This window comes from Chiloscyllium punctatum, chromosome 1 (assembly GCF_047496795.1).
Source record: "Chiloscyllium punctatum isolate Juve2018m chromosome 1, sChiPun1.3, whole genome shotgun sequence".
NCBI classification, from domain to species: Eukaryota; Metazoa; Chordata; class Chondrichthyes; order Orectolobiformes; family Hemiscylliidae; genus Chiloscyllium; species Chiloscyllium punctatum.
The window spans coordinates 45,622,049-45,638,051 of record NC_092739.1 but is presented as its reverse complement, the minus strand read 5'-3'; the positions used below and the strand labels follow the sequence as shown (position 1 = coordinate 45,638,051).

The 16,003-nt window shown below is 41.4% G+C and overlaps 1 protein-coding gene across 1 annotated transcript in view; it reads left to right on the top strand.

Annotated features, from left to right (window-relative positions):
• Positions 1-2,070, top strand: part of wdr1 (WD repeat domain 1) — a 57,848-nt gene extending 55,778 nt beyond the window's left edge. The window contains exon 15 of the mRNA XM_072554562.1: positions 1,418-2,070. Within this exon, the coding sequence (XP_072410663.1) occupies positions 1,418-1,527 (110 nt within the window). The 3' untranslated portion in view covers positions 1,528-2,070. The remainder of the gene's footprint in view (positions 1-1,417) is intronic.
• Positions 2,071-16,003: the final 13,933 nt, after the last annotated feature.

Genomic DNA, 16,003 nt, shown 5'->3' with positions numbered 1-16,003 from the left:
TCACATCCATGAAGTTTGAATAAAACAATTAGTACTTACCTCTAGTGTAACTTATTTTTAGCAACCATTCATTATGTCTGAAGTTTTGTAGTCTGATCACTTATATTTGAGTTAATGATTTGGGTTTAGAAAAGAAAAAACATATCTGTATTGAAAATTATGCTAAAATAAGACCTGTGAATGTAACGTTTTTATTCAAGACGCTGAGAAGGTTAAACCTTATCACATCAGTGGAAAGTGAGGACTACAGATGCTAGATGCTGCCTGACCTGCTGCGCTTTTCCAGCAACATATTTTCAGCGCTTATCACATCAGTGCCAATCAGGTGGAATTAACCAGACTAGTTAAAAAGGATCAGAGAACTTAAATGAGTTATGCTTAAACCATTTGCTTGAGTTGTGCAGGCGTCCATGCTGCTTCACTTTTTCTTGAATTGGACTCTGCTTACGCAACTGCCTAAGCCTTCCCTCTAATTTTGAAACATTCTTCAAACTTCATTCATATTTGTAGGGCTATATGTAGACTTTAAAAAATTTGCATTTGGAAGTTATTTTAATACGTCAATTCTGCACCAATAAAACTATAAATGATTCAATTTTTTATTCACTTGCAGTAACTTTAAATCAGGTCACGCTTATGTAGGGAAGTTGTTGGGGGTGATGAGAGTTGCAGTAAAATTTAGGGGTCACCCTTCTAAGACAAAGATACAGAGAAATTTGTTTTTGAAGCTGATGAGAACTTTAGAACTATGCCTCAGAAGGCATGGAAATAGAGAGTCATTGAATATTTTTAAGATGACAGTAGGTAGATTTGTTTTTGGTTAGGCAAGGGTTCAAAGGTTATTGGTCAATAGGAATTTAGAACACAAACCGATTTAGCCATGATCATATTAAAGGGCAGAGCAGGCTTGAGGGACCAAATGGTCATCTTTGCTCCTAATTATATTCTTGGCTCTAACTGGATGCCCTTTTATTAAAAGTTTTCACTTTTTGATAAACTGATTTGAATATAGCCAAATATTTTAGGACTGCTATTTTATCTGTTCCCTGATATTACATTTGTAACTGTAGATATTTTTGCAGAAGCTTGAATTACAAACAAACAGTTCATTCATTTCAAGTGCATTTTGAGTGGAAACAATCCTTTATCTAATGGTGCCTGGTGATACCCTCAGACAGTTAATAGCATTATGCCAACATGTACATTTTGAACACTTGTCAGATCAGTGACCTTTTCTAAATTCAGCTCGATCATGGAGTTATACTAGTAATGTTAATTGATAAAGCAATTGTTAAATTCACATATACTGAAGTAAGACTAGAACTTTCTGGATAATAATGAGGACTATGGTGCATAATTGATTTCTTACAAGGCTGTCTAATATTATGTAAACTTAAGTATAACCTATTTTCCTTAGAATGTCATCGGTTGTATCACATAAGCGGTATCGCTTGGCTGGATGAACATACCCTGGTGACAACATCCCATGATGCCAGTGTGAAGCAGTGGACCATCACTTACAACTGAACGGGAATTGCTGTTTTTGGGGAGGGCATGTAGGATTTCAGGGACTAGGGTGCTGCTGTAGAAAATTAGCATTGAGCAGAAAATTTCTTTATTGCCCATTGGGCCCCATATCACAATCCTAGTTCACCTTGAGTGTTCATATCGAAGATACTGTGTTTGGAAAGCTTTAGCAGAAAATAAATTGCACGTGAAAAGCACTTGTTAACCTAATCTCTGGAGCTTTACCCTTGTTTGTTCAACATTCCAGAGGCAGCAGCCTTATTTCTATTCATATAAAGCCCCATATGCAGTTTTTTTTTTGTTTAAGTCCAGATATATGAAGCTGTGTTGAGTTGAATCAAGAGACCCTCAGCTACAGCTACAGAATATTTCTGTACAGTAACAAAAATTCTTAATTGTGATCTGAATTGATGTAAGTGCAGCTACTGTATATTGTACATGTTATTACTTTGCTTTAAAAATCTGTACTGCACAATTCTTGCCTCCAGTTTTCTCCAGATGATCAAAAAAAACCTAATAAATTTTTAATGCTATAAACGTTAAGCTATGCGTAATCAATTTGTAAGTGTAGTCTACAGTTTTTATTCCATAGGTCCAATTGATAAACGGTGAATCAAGTGAGTGCAAGATGACACTGTTCAGGTCAGGGATCAATTTTGTTGTCCCCTGAGTGCGGCTTGTGAGATTTTCTTGAAGGCTATTTTTTGATTCTTGCTGGCTTTATTAAATGGTGCAAAGTGCTGTAACATTGCTGTCCAGCATTTATGTTGAATTTTTTTTTTCAGGTTTTCTCCTTCAGAAAGAGAGCGCAATTGCCAAACATTGTATACACAAAAATGTATTAAATCTTTTAACTTGAAAGCCATAAATAAGATGTTTTGTTAATCTTATTTTAAATAAATCTGTCACACACTGACACATGTTGACCTCTACCCTTTCTCCTTCCCTTTCGGTTGGCATGGAATTCATTGTCACAACATTCCAACCACTTCCACTCTGAACCTAAGGCCCAGCGCAGTATTAGGTGGTATATCAAAAAAAAATCTTTCTTTCACACTTGATGGACAGATTAATGTTGGTCATGTACAAGTTTAAATTTAGAGCAAAGCATTAGTGTTCAGGCTTAAGATCATATTTAAAGCTGCAGTCCAAAAGGGTCACGAAAGCAGAGTTGTTGTCATCTCATGGATGGAACTAAACATAGTTCAATTATTATCAAAGTCCTGCATATTTAATACACATTCTTTTAAGGTGACTCATGCTAATGTGTCAAAAGTAGGAAACAAATCATATCCTTCAGGTCTTGAGAATAAAATCAAAGCAGCGTTAGTTCAAAAAGTGGTAAAACAACCTGCAGCACCACAGGTCAATTTCCCCCAACGCCAACCTGATGGGCTGAAACACAAGCTCAATTTATACCAACTCCTTTTCTTACACAGCAGAAGCTCTAAGCCGAGCACAAACTATACCTCTCCACCCAGATGAAGCTCGGTGCCCATTCCTAATGGATACTCACTGTGCTCAAGCTTGCTTTATCACAGCTTCCCTTGGAGTCTGCTCAATCCTTATTTAAACACTGCTTCGTGCTGAAGCATTGGCTAAAAACTTCTCCAGTCATCCGTTCCCTTCCTCCTGCCCTTGTTGTTCTTCTAATCATAGATTTTCTCTTCGGCTCTTGTAATCACAAATTCCTTTTGCCCTGCTCGTGCTGTTGAAGATCCAGTCTACAATTGGAGAAGAAGCTCCTCTCCTGTGCCGAGGTGTTGGTCTTTACTAAATGGCCACTCCGGTGATGGAATTTTCCCAAGTGTTTTGGGGATTTGGAGGCAAATTAGTTTGCTGCCTCTGTTTTGAATGTTGATTCAGTTTTTGAACGCAATACTTGTGTGGAACAAAAGGTTCAGTTCATTTTGATTTCTGGCAGCAAAAAAATTATTAATACACTCAGTAGTGAATAAGTAGCCACACACACAATAAGGGAGGAAACGGGTGGCTTTTTAAACTTACTTGAGCCTGGAAAAATTGCCATTGAGAGCATCCTTTTGGACATAAAGGGAGAGATGATGGCCTACTGTTATTCCAGAGTAATGTTCTGGGGACCTTGGTTCAAATCCTGTCATAGCAGATGGTGGAATTCAATTTTTTTAAAATCTGGAATTGAGTCTAATTATTACCAAAAAATCCATTGGTTTTTCTGACAGAAATACAATCTGGTCCTTTAGGCAAGGAAATCTGCCATTCTTACCTGGTCTGGCTGACATGTGACACTAAATCCACAGCAATGTGGTTGACTCTTAATTGTCCTCATCCTGTGAATGAATTTTAATTATTTATTTATTTTTTAAAAAACATTTCTTGCGATTTTATATATATGTAAATATGCAATGATAGGTAAATATTAGAATTAATTAATTATATCTTCTGCTAAACTGGTTATGGCTGAGGGGAGAAAATGATATTTGTGGGCATATTGTGAGGGCTTGAGCTCAATGGGGGCTGAACAGAGGTTAATGACAATTCAACATTATTATAATAAGCATTGCATAGCAAGATTTTGATCATGTTTCCTTCTATCAGATTTTGTGGCCTGATATCATTACATATTTCCTTAAGATGACACTCAGATATTGTTAGATTTATAATTATTGGATGTCTCTCACACGATGAATGTTTTCCATGAATGTGAAGATAACTGATGAGGCTAATTCAGAATCTGTGGGCACTATTGCGCATATTACATTTGTTGTGGAATATTTACTTGCATATTATATCAGGCTTTAGCTTGTTCTTTTCATTCTTTCATTTTTAACACTATAAGACGTAGGAACAGAAGTGTTATTCAGCTCCATCAAGTCAGCTCTGACACACTCTATGATATCACGGTTGACCTGATAGTCCAACTCCACTTACCTACCTTACCCTCAGAATCCTTGACTCCCTCCCTCACTAAAAACCTGTTTCTCTCCTCCTTGAATATATTTTGATTGAGCTTTGATAGCTTTCTATAGTAAATCATTCCACAGATCATAATCCCAAGAAAAATAAGTTCCTCTGTCTATCTAAAATGGGTGACTGCTTGCTCTAAGATTATGGCTGCTGGTCTTAGGTTCTCCCACAAGGGGGAAGAAGCTTTCCAAACTACCCTGTCAAGTCCTGTAAGAATCTCATATGTTTCAATATGGTCACCTCTTATTCGTCTAATGAGTACAAGCTCAACCTCAAAGAAAATTCTTTCTCTTTCCCTCCCCCCCCCCCCCCCCCCCTTTCTCTTTTTTTCGTTTTCCCCCTTCTCTCTCACTTTCCCCCCACCCCCACCAAATACCTGGGATCAGCCACATGAACCTTTTCTGGTACCAGTATATATTTCCTTAGAATAAGAGAACCAAAATTTACTATATTCCAGTTGTCTGATTTGTGCCTTGTATATTTTGCCGTATGCCAAGTTCTATGAAAGTTAGTCAGCATTAGGAAGCCAGAGGAAACACCACATGACTTTCTAAATGAATGCAATACCATTAGGGGCTATATTGCTTGTCCTAGAGTGTGCAAACGAGCTAAGCAGCATCTGTGAACATATAAAACACCCTGAGCATCACCAAGTAGAACACATGGAGATCCAATACAAGTAGCAGGAAGAGTGTGCAGAATCCAGAGCATCACAGTGACCTGCCTCATCAAACACCATGTGCCCCACTTGGGACAAAATCTGTGGCTTCAGGATTGGATTCTTCAACACAATGGATCACCACTCCTGCTCCCCTACTACAGAGTGGAAGCAAATCATCCTTGTCTCTCCAGAACTGCTAATGAAGAAGTATCCTTTTAGCAAGACATTCCCCACTTTTATCCTTCATTCCCTTTGAAATAAAGGCAACCATTCAATTTACCTTACCTTTTACTTATTAAACTTGGATGCTAGTTTTTTTGTGTTTCTTGCATGAGGCCTGCCAAATCCCTTTGTGTGATTGTTTTCTGCAGTGTTTCCCCATTTAAAAAAATTTCAACTTTCATTCCTCCTTTCAATGTGCATAACCATATATGCATCTGACATGTATGCATCCTACATCCCTGCAGTTTTACATTTCCTAACTAATTTCCAAAACACGTCAATTCTATGCTCTTCCATTTTCGGTAAGAAAATAACCAGTGCATTTCAAGAATTGGCTGCATAATTTTGACTGAAGGCAGAACATAACTTTCTGATGTAACAACTCTGGGTTTTGCAGAAATTATTTGCATATCTGAATACAACAAAAGAAATTGCTTTGTGCCACAACATCTGTGATCCAAGCAATATGTTCTGGTGGGATGAAATAATGGAACAGTGTTCTAATTAGACATATCGATCAATCCTGGAGACAATGAATCATCTTGAAATTTTGTGAAAATGAGACATCATCAATCCATGATATTCAAACAATTTCATTGCTAGTATTGTCAGCTATTCCGATCAGATATGGGGCAGGTATCACCAATTGTTTATGATTCCTGATGTGATGCTCCAACCTGTAAAGCTCCCAGGTGAGGTGAGAGGTACTGACTACCCTTCTTTATTCACCCAGCACATCGGTTGATTGCAACAAGGTTTTCTTGTGGATTAATCATACAGCACATCTGCAGATGGATTACTAATGATAAGAGACCAAAAGGATGAAAGTTATAATTTAAAAAAAAACTCACATACAAATCAATTGAATTACACAGAAGGTGACCAATGTTTTGGTGCAGTTTCATCAAAAGTTAATTAAGACAGATGAGAAAAGGATGATATATGTAGCATGCAAACAGGTTAAAATCTTCCTTGGTCAGTGTTCAGGAAGTTTCCGTACGACAATCACATTGCAAAGCCAACTAATAAGTAGTTAAATAAGTCTTCATCATACAAGAAATCAGACTGGACTTTGCCTGATGTCTTTCTTGATGTACAAATACCATAACACCCAGCCACAGGTTTACTAATATTAACTATACCTTCAGTCATAGAGATGTACAGCACGGAAACAGATCCTTTGATCCAACCCATCCATGCCGACCCGATATCCCAACTCAATCTAGTCGCACCTGCCAGCACCCGGCCCATATCCCTCCAAACCCTTCCTATTCGTGTACCCATCCAAATGCTACTTCCTCTGGCTGCTCATTCCATACACATACCCTCTGCATGAAAAAGTTGCCCCTTAGGTCTTTTTTATATTTTTCCCCCCTCACCCTAAACCTAGGCCCCCTAGTTCTGGACTCACCAACTCCAGGGAAAAGAGTTTGGCTATTTATCCTATCCATCGCCCTCATGATTTTGTAAACCTCTATGAGGTCACCCCTCAACCTCTGACGCTCCAAGGAAAACAGCCCCAGCCTATTCAGCCTCTCCCTTTAGCTCAAATTCTCCAACTCTGGCAACATCCTTGTAAATCTTTTCTGAACCCTTTCAAGTTTCACAACATCTTACCATTAGGAAAGAGACCAGAATAGCACGCAATGTTCCAACAGTGGCCTAACCAATGTCCTGTACAGCCGCAACATGGCCTCCCAACTCCTGTACTCAATACTCTGACCAATAAAAGAAAGCATACCAAACGCCATCTTCACTATCCTATCCACCTGCGACTCCACTTTCAAGGAGCTATGAACCTGCACTCCAAGGTCTCTGTTCAGCAGCACTCCCTAGGACGTTACCATTAAGTGTACAAGTCCTGCTAAGATTTGCTTTCCCAAAATGCAGCACCTCGCATTTATCTGAATTAAACTCCATCTGCACATCTGGTCAAGATGCTGTTATAATCTGAGGTAACCTTCTTCACTGTCCACTACACCTCCAATTTTGGTGTCATCTGCGAACTTACTAACTGTACCTCTTATGCTCGCATCCAAATCATTTATGTAAATGACGAAACGTAGAGGGCCCAGCACCGATCCTTGTGGCACTCCACTGGTCATAGGCCTCCAGTCTGAAAAACAACCCTCCACCACCACCCTCTGTCTTCTACCTTTGACCCAGTTCTGTATCCAAATAGCTAGTTCTCTCTGTATTCCATGAGATCCAACCTTGCTAACCAGTCACCTCGGGGGAGCTTTATCGAATACCTTACTGAAGTCCATATAGATCACATCTACTACTCTGCCCTCATCAATCTTCTTTGTTACTTCTTCAAAAAAATCAAGTTTGTGAGACATAATTTCCCACGCACAAAGCCATGTTGACTATCCCTAATCAGTCCTTGCCTTTCCAAATGCATGTACATCCTGTCCCTCAGGATTCCCTCCAACAACTTGCCCACCACCGAGGTCAGGCTCACTGATCTGTAGTTCCCTGGCTTGTCCTTACCACCCTTCTTAAACAGTGGCACCACATTTGCCAACCTCCAGTCTTCTGTACCTCACCTGTGACTATCGATGATACAAATATCTCAGCAAGAGGCCCGGCAATCACCTCTCTAGCTTCCCACAGAGTTCTCGGGTATACCTGATCAGGTCCTGGGGATTTATCCACCTTTGTGCATTTCAAGACATCCAGCACTTCCTCCTCTGTAATATGGACATTTGCAAGGTGTCACTATCTATTTCCCTACATTCTATATCTTCCATATCCTTTTCCACAATAAATACTGATGCAAAATACTCGTTTAGCCTCTCTCCCATTTTCTGCGGCTCCACACAAAGGCCACCTTACTGATCTTTGAGGGGCCTTATTCTCTCCCTAGTTACCCTTTTGTCCTTAATGTTTTTGTAAAAACCCTTTGGATTCTCCTTCATTCTATTTGCCAAAGCTATCTCATGTCCCCGTTTTGCCCTCCTGAGTTCCCTCTTAAGTATACTCCTACTGCCTTTATGCTCTTCTAAGGATTCACTCGATCTATCCTGTCTATACCTGACATATGCTTCCTTCTTTCTCTTAACCAAACCCTCAATTTCTTTAGTCATCCAGCATTCACTATACCTACCAGCCTTCCCTTTCACCCTGACAGGAATATACTTTCTCTGGATTCTCCTTATCTCATTCCTGAAGGCTTCCCATTTTCCAGCCGTACTTTTACCTGCAAACATCTGCCCCCAATCAGCTTTTGAAAGTTCTTGCCTAATACCGTGAAAATTAGCCAAAAATGTGAATCCTTCTCCCATGCATCAGCTCCTCAGCCATGCATTCTTCTGCTCTATCCTCCTATTCCTGCCCTCACTAGCTCGTAAGCTAGATATTGCTACTTTTGAGGCCCTCCTTTTTAAATTCCTGCCTAACTCTCTGTAATCTCCCTTCAGAATCTCAACCTTTTCCCTTGCTATATCGTTGGATCCAATGTGGACAATGACCTCTTGCTGGCCCCTCTCCCCCTTGAGAACATTCTGCACACTCTCTGAGACATCCTTGATCCTGACATCAGGGAAGCAACACACTATTTTGATTTTTCGTTGCTATCCACAGAAACGTCTGTCTACCTCAGAACAGACTATCCCCTAAGACAATTGATCTCTTGGAACCTGACGTACCCTTCATTGCATTAGAGTTAGTCTCAATACCAGAATCTTGGCTGTTCATGCTATGTTCCCCTGAAAATCTATCACCCCCTATATTTTCGAAAACAGCATACTTGTTTGAAATGGGTATAGCCACAGAACATACCGGCATTAGGTACCTACCTCTCTTACCTTTCCTGGAGTTAACCCATTTATGTGACTGTGTCTGAGACTTTCCCCCCTTCCTTTATCTGTCATCCATCACATACTGTTGCTGTTGCAAGTTCCTCATTGCACTAACTGTCTGTCCAACCGATCCATTCGATCTGATAAGATTCGCAACCAACAGCATTTATTGCAGATATAATCCACAGTAACCCATAAAATCTCTTTAATCTCCCACATCTGATAAGAAGCACATATTAGAGTATTAAGTACAGGAGTTGGGAGGTCATGTTGCGGCTGTACAGGACATTGGTTGGACCACTATTGGAATATTGCGTGCAATTCTGCCCTCCTTCCTATCGGAAAGATTATGAAACTTGAAAGGGTTCAGAAAAAATTTACAAGGATGTTGCCAGGGTTGGAAGATTTGAGGTATAGGGAGAGGCTGAACAAGCTGGGGCTGTTTTCCCTGGAGCGTCAGAGGCTGAGAGGTGACCTTATAGAGGTTTATAAAATCATGAGGGCCATGAATAGGATAAATAGACAAAGTCTTTTCCCTGGGGTCGGGGAGTCCAGAACTAGAGGGCATAGGTTTGGGGTGAGAGGGGAAAGATGAAAAAGAGACCTAAGGGGCAACTTTTTCACAGAGGGTGGTACATGTATGGAATGAGCTGCCAGAGGAAGTGGTAGAGACTGGTACAGTTGCAACATTTAAGAGGCATTTGGATGGGTATATGAATAGGAAGGGTTTGGAGGGAAATGGGCCAGTTGCTGGCAGGTGGGACTAGATTGGGTTGGGATATCTGGTCGGCATGGATGGGTTGGACCGATGGGTCTGTTTCCATGCTGTACCTCTCTGTGACTATGACTCTACTAAAGGCCATTTTTGATCCTTCACAATCTGTAGACCCAGAAAATAACACCGTCTTATTCCTCTCCAAACACTTCCCCAGGTTAGATTAATAGTTACGGCTTATATTTTAAGTTTAATCAAGAGACCTATCTCAAAAGACATATAATCAAGAATGAACCCACTCTACTCACTACTATAGACTTTCTGTGGGCCACTTAAAACAACTAACTTATCTGATTCTGTGCTTTGAACTTTGTCCAAACAGTTCCTCTAGGACCAGTTGTGAATTTCACTGTTGGTTAATTTTCCCAGACTCACTCTGATGTCCAGCAATAAATGAATTCAAACAGCAAAGGCAGTGCTGTGCAGGTTCACTCTGGTGTCAGTTTCTTTCTCTCCCTCTCTCCTGCACTGACCTCACTATGTGCTTCCTTTGACTGTTCTTCTCCCTTTTAAAACTGCTGTTGGTTTGACTTTTTTTTCCCAAAGTTCCAAAACAATGCAACTCCTGGAGTTGCTGCTCCTGGAATTCAAGGAAATCATCTCCAGCATCTAAAATACCTCAAAAAAAGAACAACTCTTATAGCCAGAAATTTTTCCTGTCCTCCATCTTAGATTACCCAGAATCCTCTATTTCCTTTATGATAATGTCAGACTTCAACTAATTGACTAAAGTTCTGACTTGAATATCATAATTCCAAACAAACTCATCTCTAAACTCCAAGATCCAGACTCTGCTCCCCCCCTTTGTAACTCCATCCTTGACTTCCTGGCCCACAGTCTACAATCAGTACAAACAGGTCGCAACATCTTTTCCATTATAATCTTCATCGCCATGCTCCACAAGACTGCCTACTCAGAACTCTAATATACTCTTCTACACTCATGACTGTGTGACCAAATTCAGCCTCAATTCCATTTGCAACTTTGATGATGTCACCACTACTGTATGGATGATTGCAAACAATGATGAGACAAAATACAGGACAGAGATCGAGTGCTTCCTGGCATCATGTAAAGATAACAATCCCCACATCAACATCAGCAAAAAGAAGCTGGTCATAGACCACAGGAAGCAGAAGAGAGGGCATGTTCCTGTCTGCAGCAACGGTGCTGAGGTGGAGAGAGCGTCATAAAGTCATAGAGCTGTACAGCATGGAAACAGACCCTTTGGTCCAACTCGTCCATACCAATCTGAAGTACTGAATTTATCTAGTCCTATTTGCAAGCATCTGGCCCATATCCTTCTAAAACAAAAACGGAAAAGCTCAATATGTCCGGCAGCTTCTCTGAAGAGGAATCAGAGTAAATGTTTTGGGTCTGGTGACCCTTGCTTAGGCCATTTTAGTATTAGCATGAATTGAGTGTATTCTGCATCACTGAGACAGTCATGGCATCCATTGAATCCATGAAGTAGTCAGAATAAAAGGCATCATAGTCACCTATTGAAAGGAAAGTGATGATGTGTGAATTGCTGAATTCTAATGTTGAAACCTGAGAAATATTAAGTACAGCTCTACATGCACAAAATAACCAACACAGTTGAGTTGAAATAGAGACTGGACTGAGTTGCAAAGAAGGAAAATCATAGGAGGTCTGATCTGATAAGTATGGGATCTTAACTTTGAGCAATGTTTGATTTTGCTGTGTTTAACTCAGTTGGATAGATATAGATGCTGACCAATTTTCAAACACTTCTCCTTTAAATGGATCGTGCCTGTCTTATCTTGCCATTTTGCGTTACAGACAACTGTGTCCTAAACACTAGCGTTTGTGTTCTCTTTGCTTTGCTAATGCTACACTGGAACATAGATATCTCAGATTTTGCTTGCCATCTTGTGAGTAGTTTGGAGTACTAGGCATCTAATCTCTAAACATTGGTTAACACAAATTAGCTCACCTTTCTCCCTCATGTTATCTCTCTCTCTGAGATAATTGACTCTTAAGAAGTGATTCTTGGGGATTCAAGATGGCAGCGACCCAGTAGTCTGCCCTGCTGAACTCCGCACCAGAACCCAGACAAAGTGGTGCACTCACCCTTCCTTTATTACCCAGTGTAGTAGAAATTGTTATTTTCTCACCCCCAGAATTGTTCAGTGTCAGTTTAAAATAGTTAGAGAATGACCAAAAGGGAGGGACCTTGAGGATCGCAACAAGCAGGGCACTCCCCTGCAATAATGGACATGCCTGCGGCATCAGCCTCCATGAACACCCCAGGGACTTACCTCTACGTAGCATGCCTACAGTCTGGAAACAGGCTATTTGGCCCAACAAGTCCATACCGACCCTCCAAAGTTTAACTCAACCAGACCCATTCCCCTACTATCCTATATTTACCCCTGACTAATGCACCCAACCTCCACATTCCTGAGCACTATGGGCAATTTAGCATGTCCAATCCACCTAACCTGCACATCTTTGGACTGTGGGAGGAAACCAGAGCACCTAGAGGAAACCCACGCAGATACGGAGAGAATATATAAACTCCACACACAGACAGCCGCCTAAGGCTAGAATTGAACCTGGGTCCCTGGTACAGTGCTAATCACTGAGCCACCATGCCACCCCATGTGGAGCAGAGCCTGATCTCGGAGTTTGTGAAATTCCAAGAGAAGATTGATTCAGTGATGGAGAAGACCCAGGCCAGGCTATAACCGATCTTGGTCATGCTGCAGAAGCATGACCAGGAGATCTGGCATCTCAGGCATGCATCGTGGAGATGGAACAGCGGACCTCGGCCTCTGAAACCACAGCAGAATCCTCGGCGTGTTGGGTCCAGTATCTGAAACGGCAGGTGCAGGCCTTGGAGGAGCAGGTTGAAAATCGAGGTAATCGGAAGAACATCAGTCTGGTGGGGCTGCCGGAATGAAAGGAAGAAGGCCAGCTCATCAGCTTCTTAGAGCAATGGCTCCCACAGTTTTTGAGGCTGGAAGTCGAAGCAGGCCAGGTGCAAATCGAGCAGGCCCACCAGGTCGCAGTGCACAGGCCCAGATCAGTCCAGCGCATCCACCTGGTCCTAGTGCGACTCCAATACTACAGAGATAAACAAATGGTGTTGGAAGCCTCTAGAACACTGGGGAAGGATCCACACGCTCTGATATACAAAAGATCACGAATTATGCTTTTCAAAGACTTTTCTGTGGTCATGATTCACAAGAGGAAGTCCTTTGATGAGGTAAAAAGGCAGCTGAGGGGCTTGAATATCCAGTATTCCGTAAGATATCTGGCAATATTACGCTGCAGCCACAGAGGGTCCGTGTTTAATTTTGATTCACTAGAAAAGGCAAAGGACTTCCTGGATGTTTTAAAATAGACTGGTTGGCTCAAATAATATGAACAAAAATGTTTTACTCTGTTTTTCTCTGTAACTTGTCTGGTTTACCTGGTTTTCAGGGTTTTTTTATATATGTGGGGGTCATAATTGGTTTCTTTTTCTTTTTCTCTCTCTTCTACCTTCTCCCCTCCAGTTATTCTTTTATCTCATTATTTCCTTTTGTTTTTCTCTCTTGGTATGGGATTGGGGGGTATGGCTGGGGGAGGCAGGAGGGGTTTATATATTTCTGTTCCACCAGGAGTGTCTAGGGTTACAGTATGGATGGGAAGGGTTGAGTGCCCACTTTTAACTTTCTTGTTATAAGATACGTGTAACTTTTTCTTACTTTGTGTTGACTGGTGTTAGGATATGATTTCAGCTAGAAAGAGCCATGGAGGGGTTAGTGGATAGTATGAGCGCCCCCTGTGGGCAAAGGGGAAAGTTTACTTTCATTTGTGTTATATGTTGGTCTGTTGTAGAAGTAGTTGTTAGAAGTTTTGATTTTGTAGTTTTGGTAGTTGTATTTTTAAATTTATATGAACTGTTTGGTGTTTTCACTTGGTGCACTATGATTGGGGTTCTTCCTCCCAGAGGGTCACAGACTGTCTCAGACAGCAATGGCTGGCCATTCATTTAAATGGTGCACCTGAAATGTTAAGGGGCGTCATTCACTAATTAAGAGAAAAAAGATACTTTCAAGCCTTAGACAAGAGAGGATCGATGTAGCCTTGCTGCAAGCAACACATTTAACCGAGAAGGAGCACTTGAAGTTACTGCAGGGAGCGTTCAGAGGTGTTTTTCTTATCCTTTAATTCGAAAAGTAAAGGAGTTGCTGTACTCATCCAAAAGAATCTCCCATTTCAACTGTTAGACCAAATTAAGGATGAATGTGAGTGGTTTATGATTCTTGAAGCTTTAATACAGGTAGAGGAGTATGGGATTTTGAATGTGTACTGCCCCTCCGGTACACCCCCTTAAATTTTTAATGGATGCGGTTTCTGGGTTGATGCCCTTGCGGTGTGTCATACAATTATGGGGGAGGCTTTAACTGACTTACTGACCCCAAAGTGGATAGGATGCCTCAGGGTCTCGCGAGTACGTCCCCATAATCCAGGCAGTTGGTGGACCTGAACAGGGAGCTGGGGTTGGTGGATGTGTGGAGATGTCTTCACCCTGAAGGTAAGGATTTCAACTTCTTCTGTAATCCAGATAAGTGCTATACTAGGATTGACATGTTTTTTGCCCCATCGATTGTTTTGAATTCGGTGCTGTCTTGCAGCAAAGGAAACGTAGCCATTTCTGACCCGGCGACCCAGAAACAACAGAGGGGAGAATAGCAGTCTTTGCTCGAGGCTTGTCTGAAGGCAGCTGAGACAGCATACTTTGACAGACCATCTGTTACAAAATTGCAGTGGACTACAGCCTCAGGACTACTTTAAATGCTGCGCTCACCCAGACAGCAAAGAGAGAAATCTCCTTTGCGAAACAGAGATAATTTGAGTCTGGTGATAAACCAGGTAGATATCTAGCGGACCTGGCCAGAAAGGAGAATGCCCCCCAGTCTATCACATCCATCAGAGAGAGTGTTAGCACTCTTACTTGCGATATCAAAAAGATTAATTCAACATTTACGAAGTTCTACTTTGAGCTGTACCAGTTGGAGGGCTGTGAGGACAGATTGGCGAAGATGGCATCCTTTTTAAGACCCTGAACCTTCCAGGTGTAACTTCAGAGCAGGTGTCCTTTCTGTATGCCCCCTCTGACAATCCAAGAAATACAGGAGGTGGTGAGGCAGCTCCAGAGTGGTAAAGCACCCGGTCCCGAAAGATTTCAGAGTGAGTTTTATAAGGAGTGTATAGACATACTGGCCGAGACACTGTTGGATATGTACAACTACTCAGACAGTCAGGACTGCCTCCCATCCTCTCTGAGAGAAGCAAATATTTCTCTTATTCTCAAGAAAGGGAAAGCTCCAGAGGATTGCACTTCATACAGGCCCATACCGTCACCGAACATGGATTTTAAAATTCTGGTGAAAATGCTGAGATTGATGTTGGAGAGAGTTTTGCCCTTCATTATAAAGGAGGACCAAACAGGTTTTATTAAGGGTCGTAGGTCTACCAATAATATTAGAAGAGTATTAAACATGGTCCAGGTATGCCAACAAGATTCGATTCCAGGCTTCGTAGTCTTCTTAGATGCAGGGAAAGCTTTTAACCAGGTGGAGTGGCTGGACCTCTTTTATGTCCTCTTTTATGGAACAGTCTAGTCTTGGAGGGGTTTTTGCCAGGTGGTTGACAATGTTATATAGTGACCCAAAAGCAGCGGTTCTCACGAATGGTTTACAGTCGGATAATTTTAGTATTGGCAGAGGCAGCCGACAAGGGTGCCCTCGCTCACTGTTATTATTTACATTGGTGATTGAGCCATTGGCAGAGGCTATCCGGAGGGTTCCCTACTGAATTACCCTGGAGGTAGAGTCAGGCAGGCATAAGATCAACTTTTACATGGATGATGTTGTCTTTTTAACTGATCTGATGACACCTGTACCCCATTTAATACAAGTGATTAATCTATTTGGTTGGTTCTCAGGGCGTAAAATTAATTTTATGAAGTCGGAGGCCATGCTGTGGGAGGCCTCAAGAGAATATCTGATCTTGGGGATGGAACCTGTTTCCCTTTCAGATGGTCACAGGGAG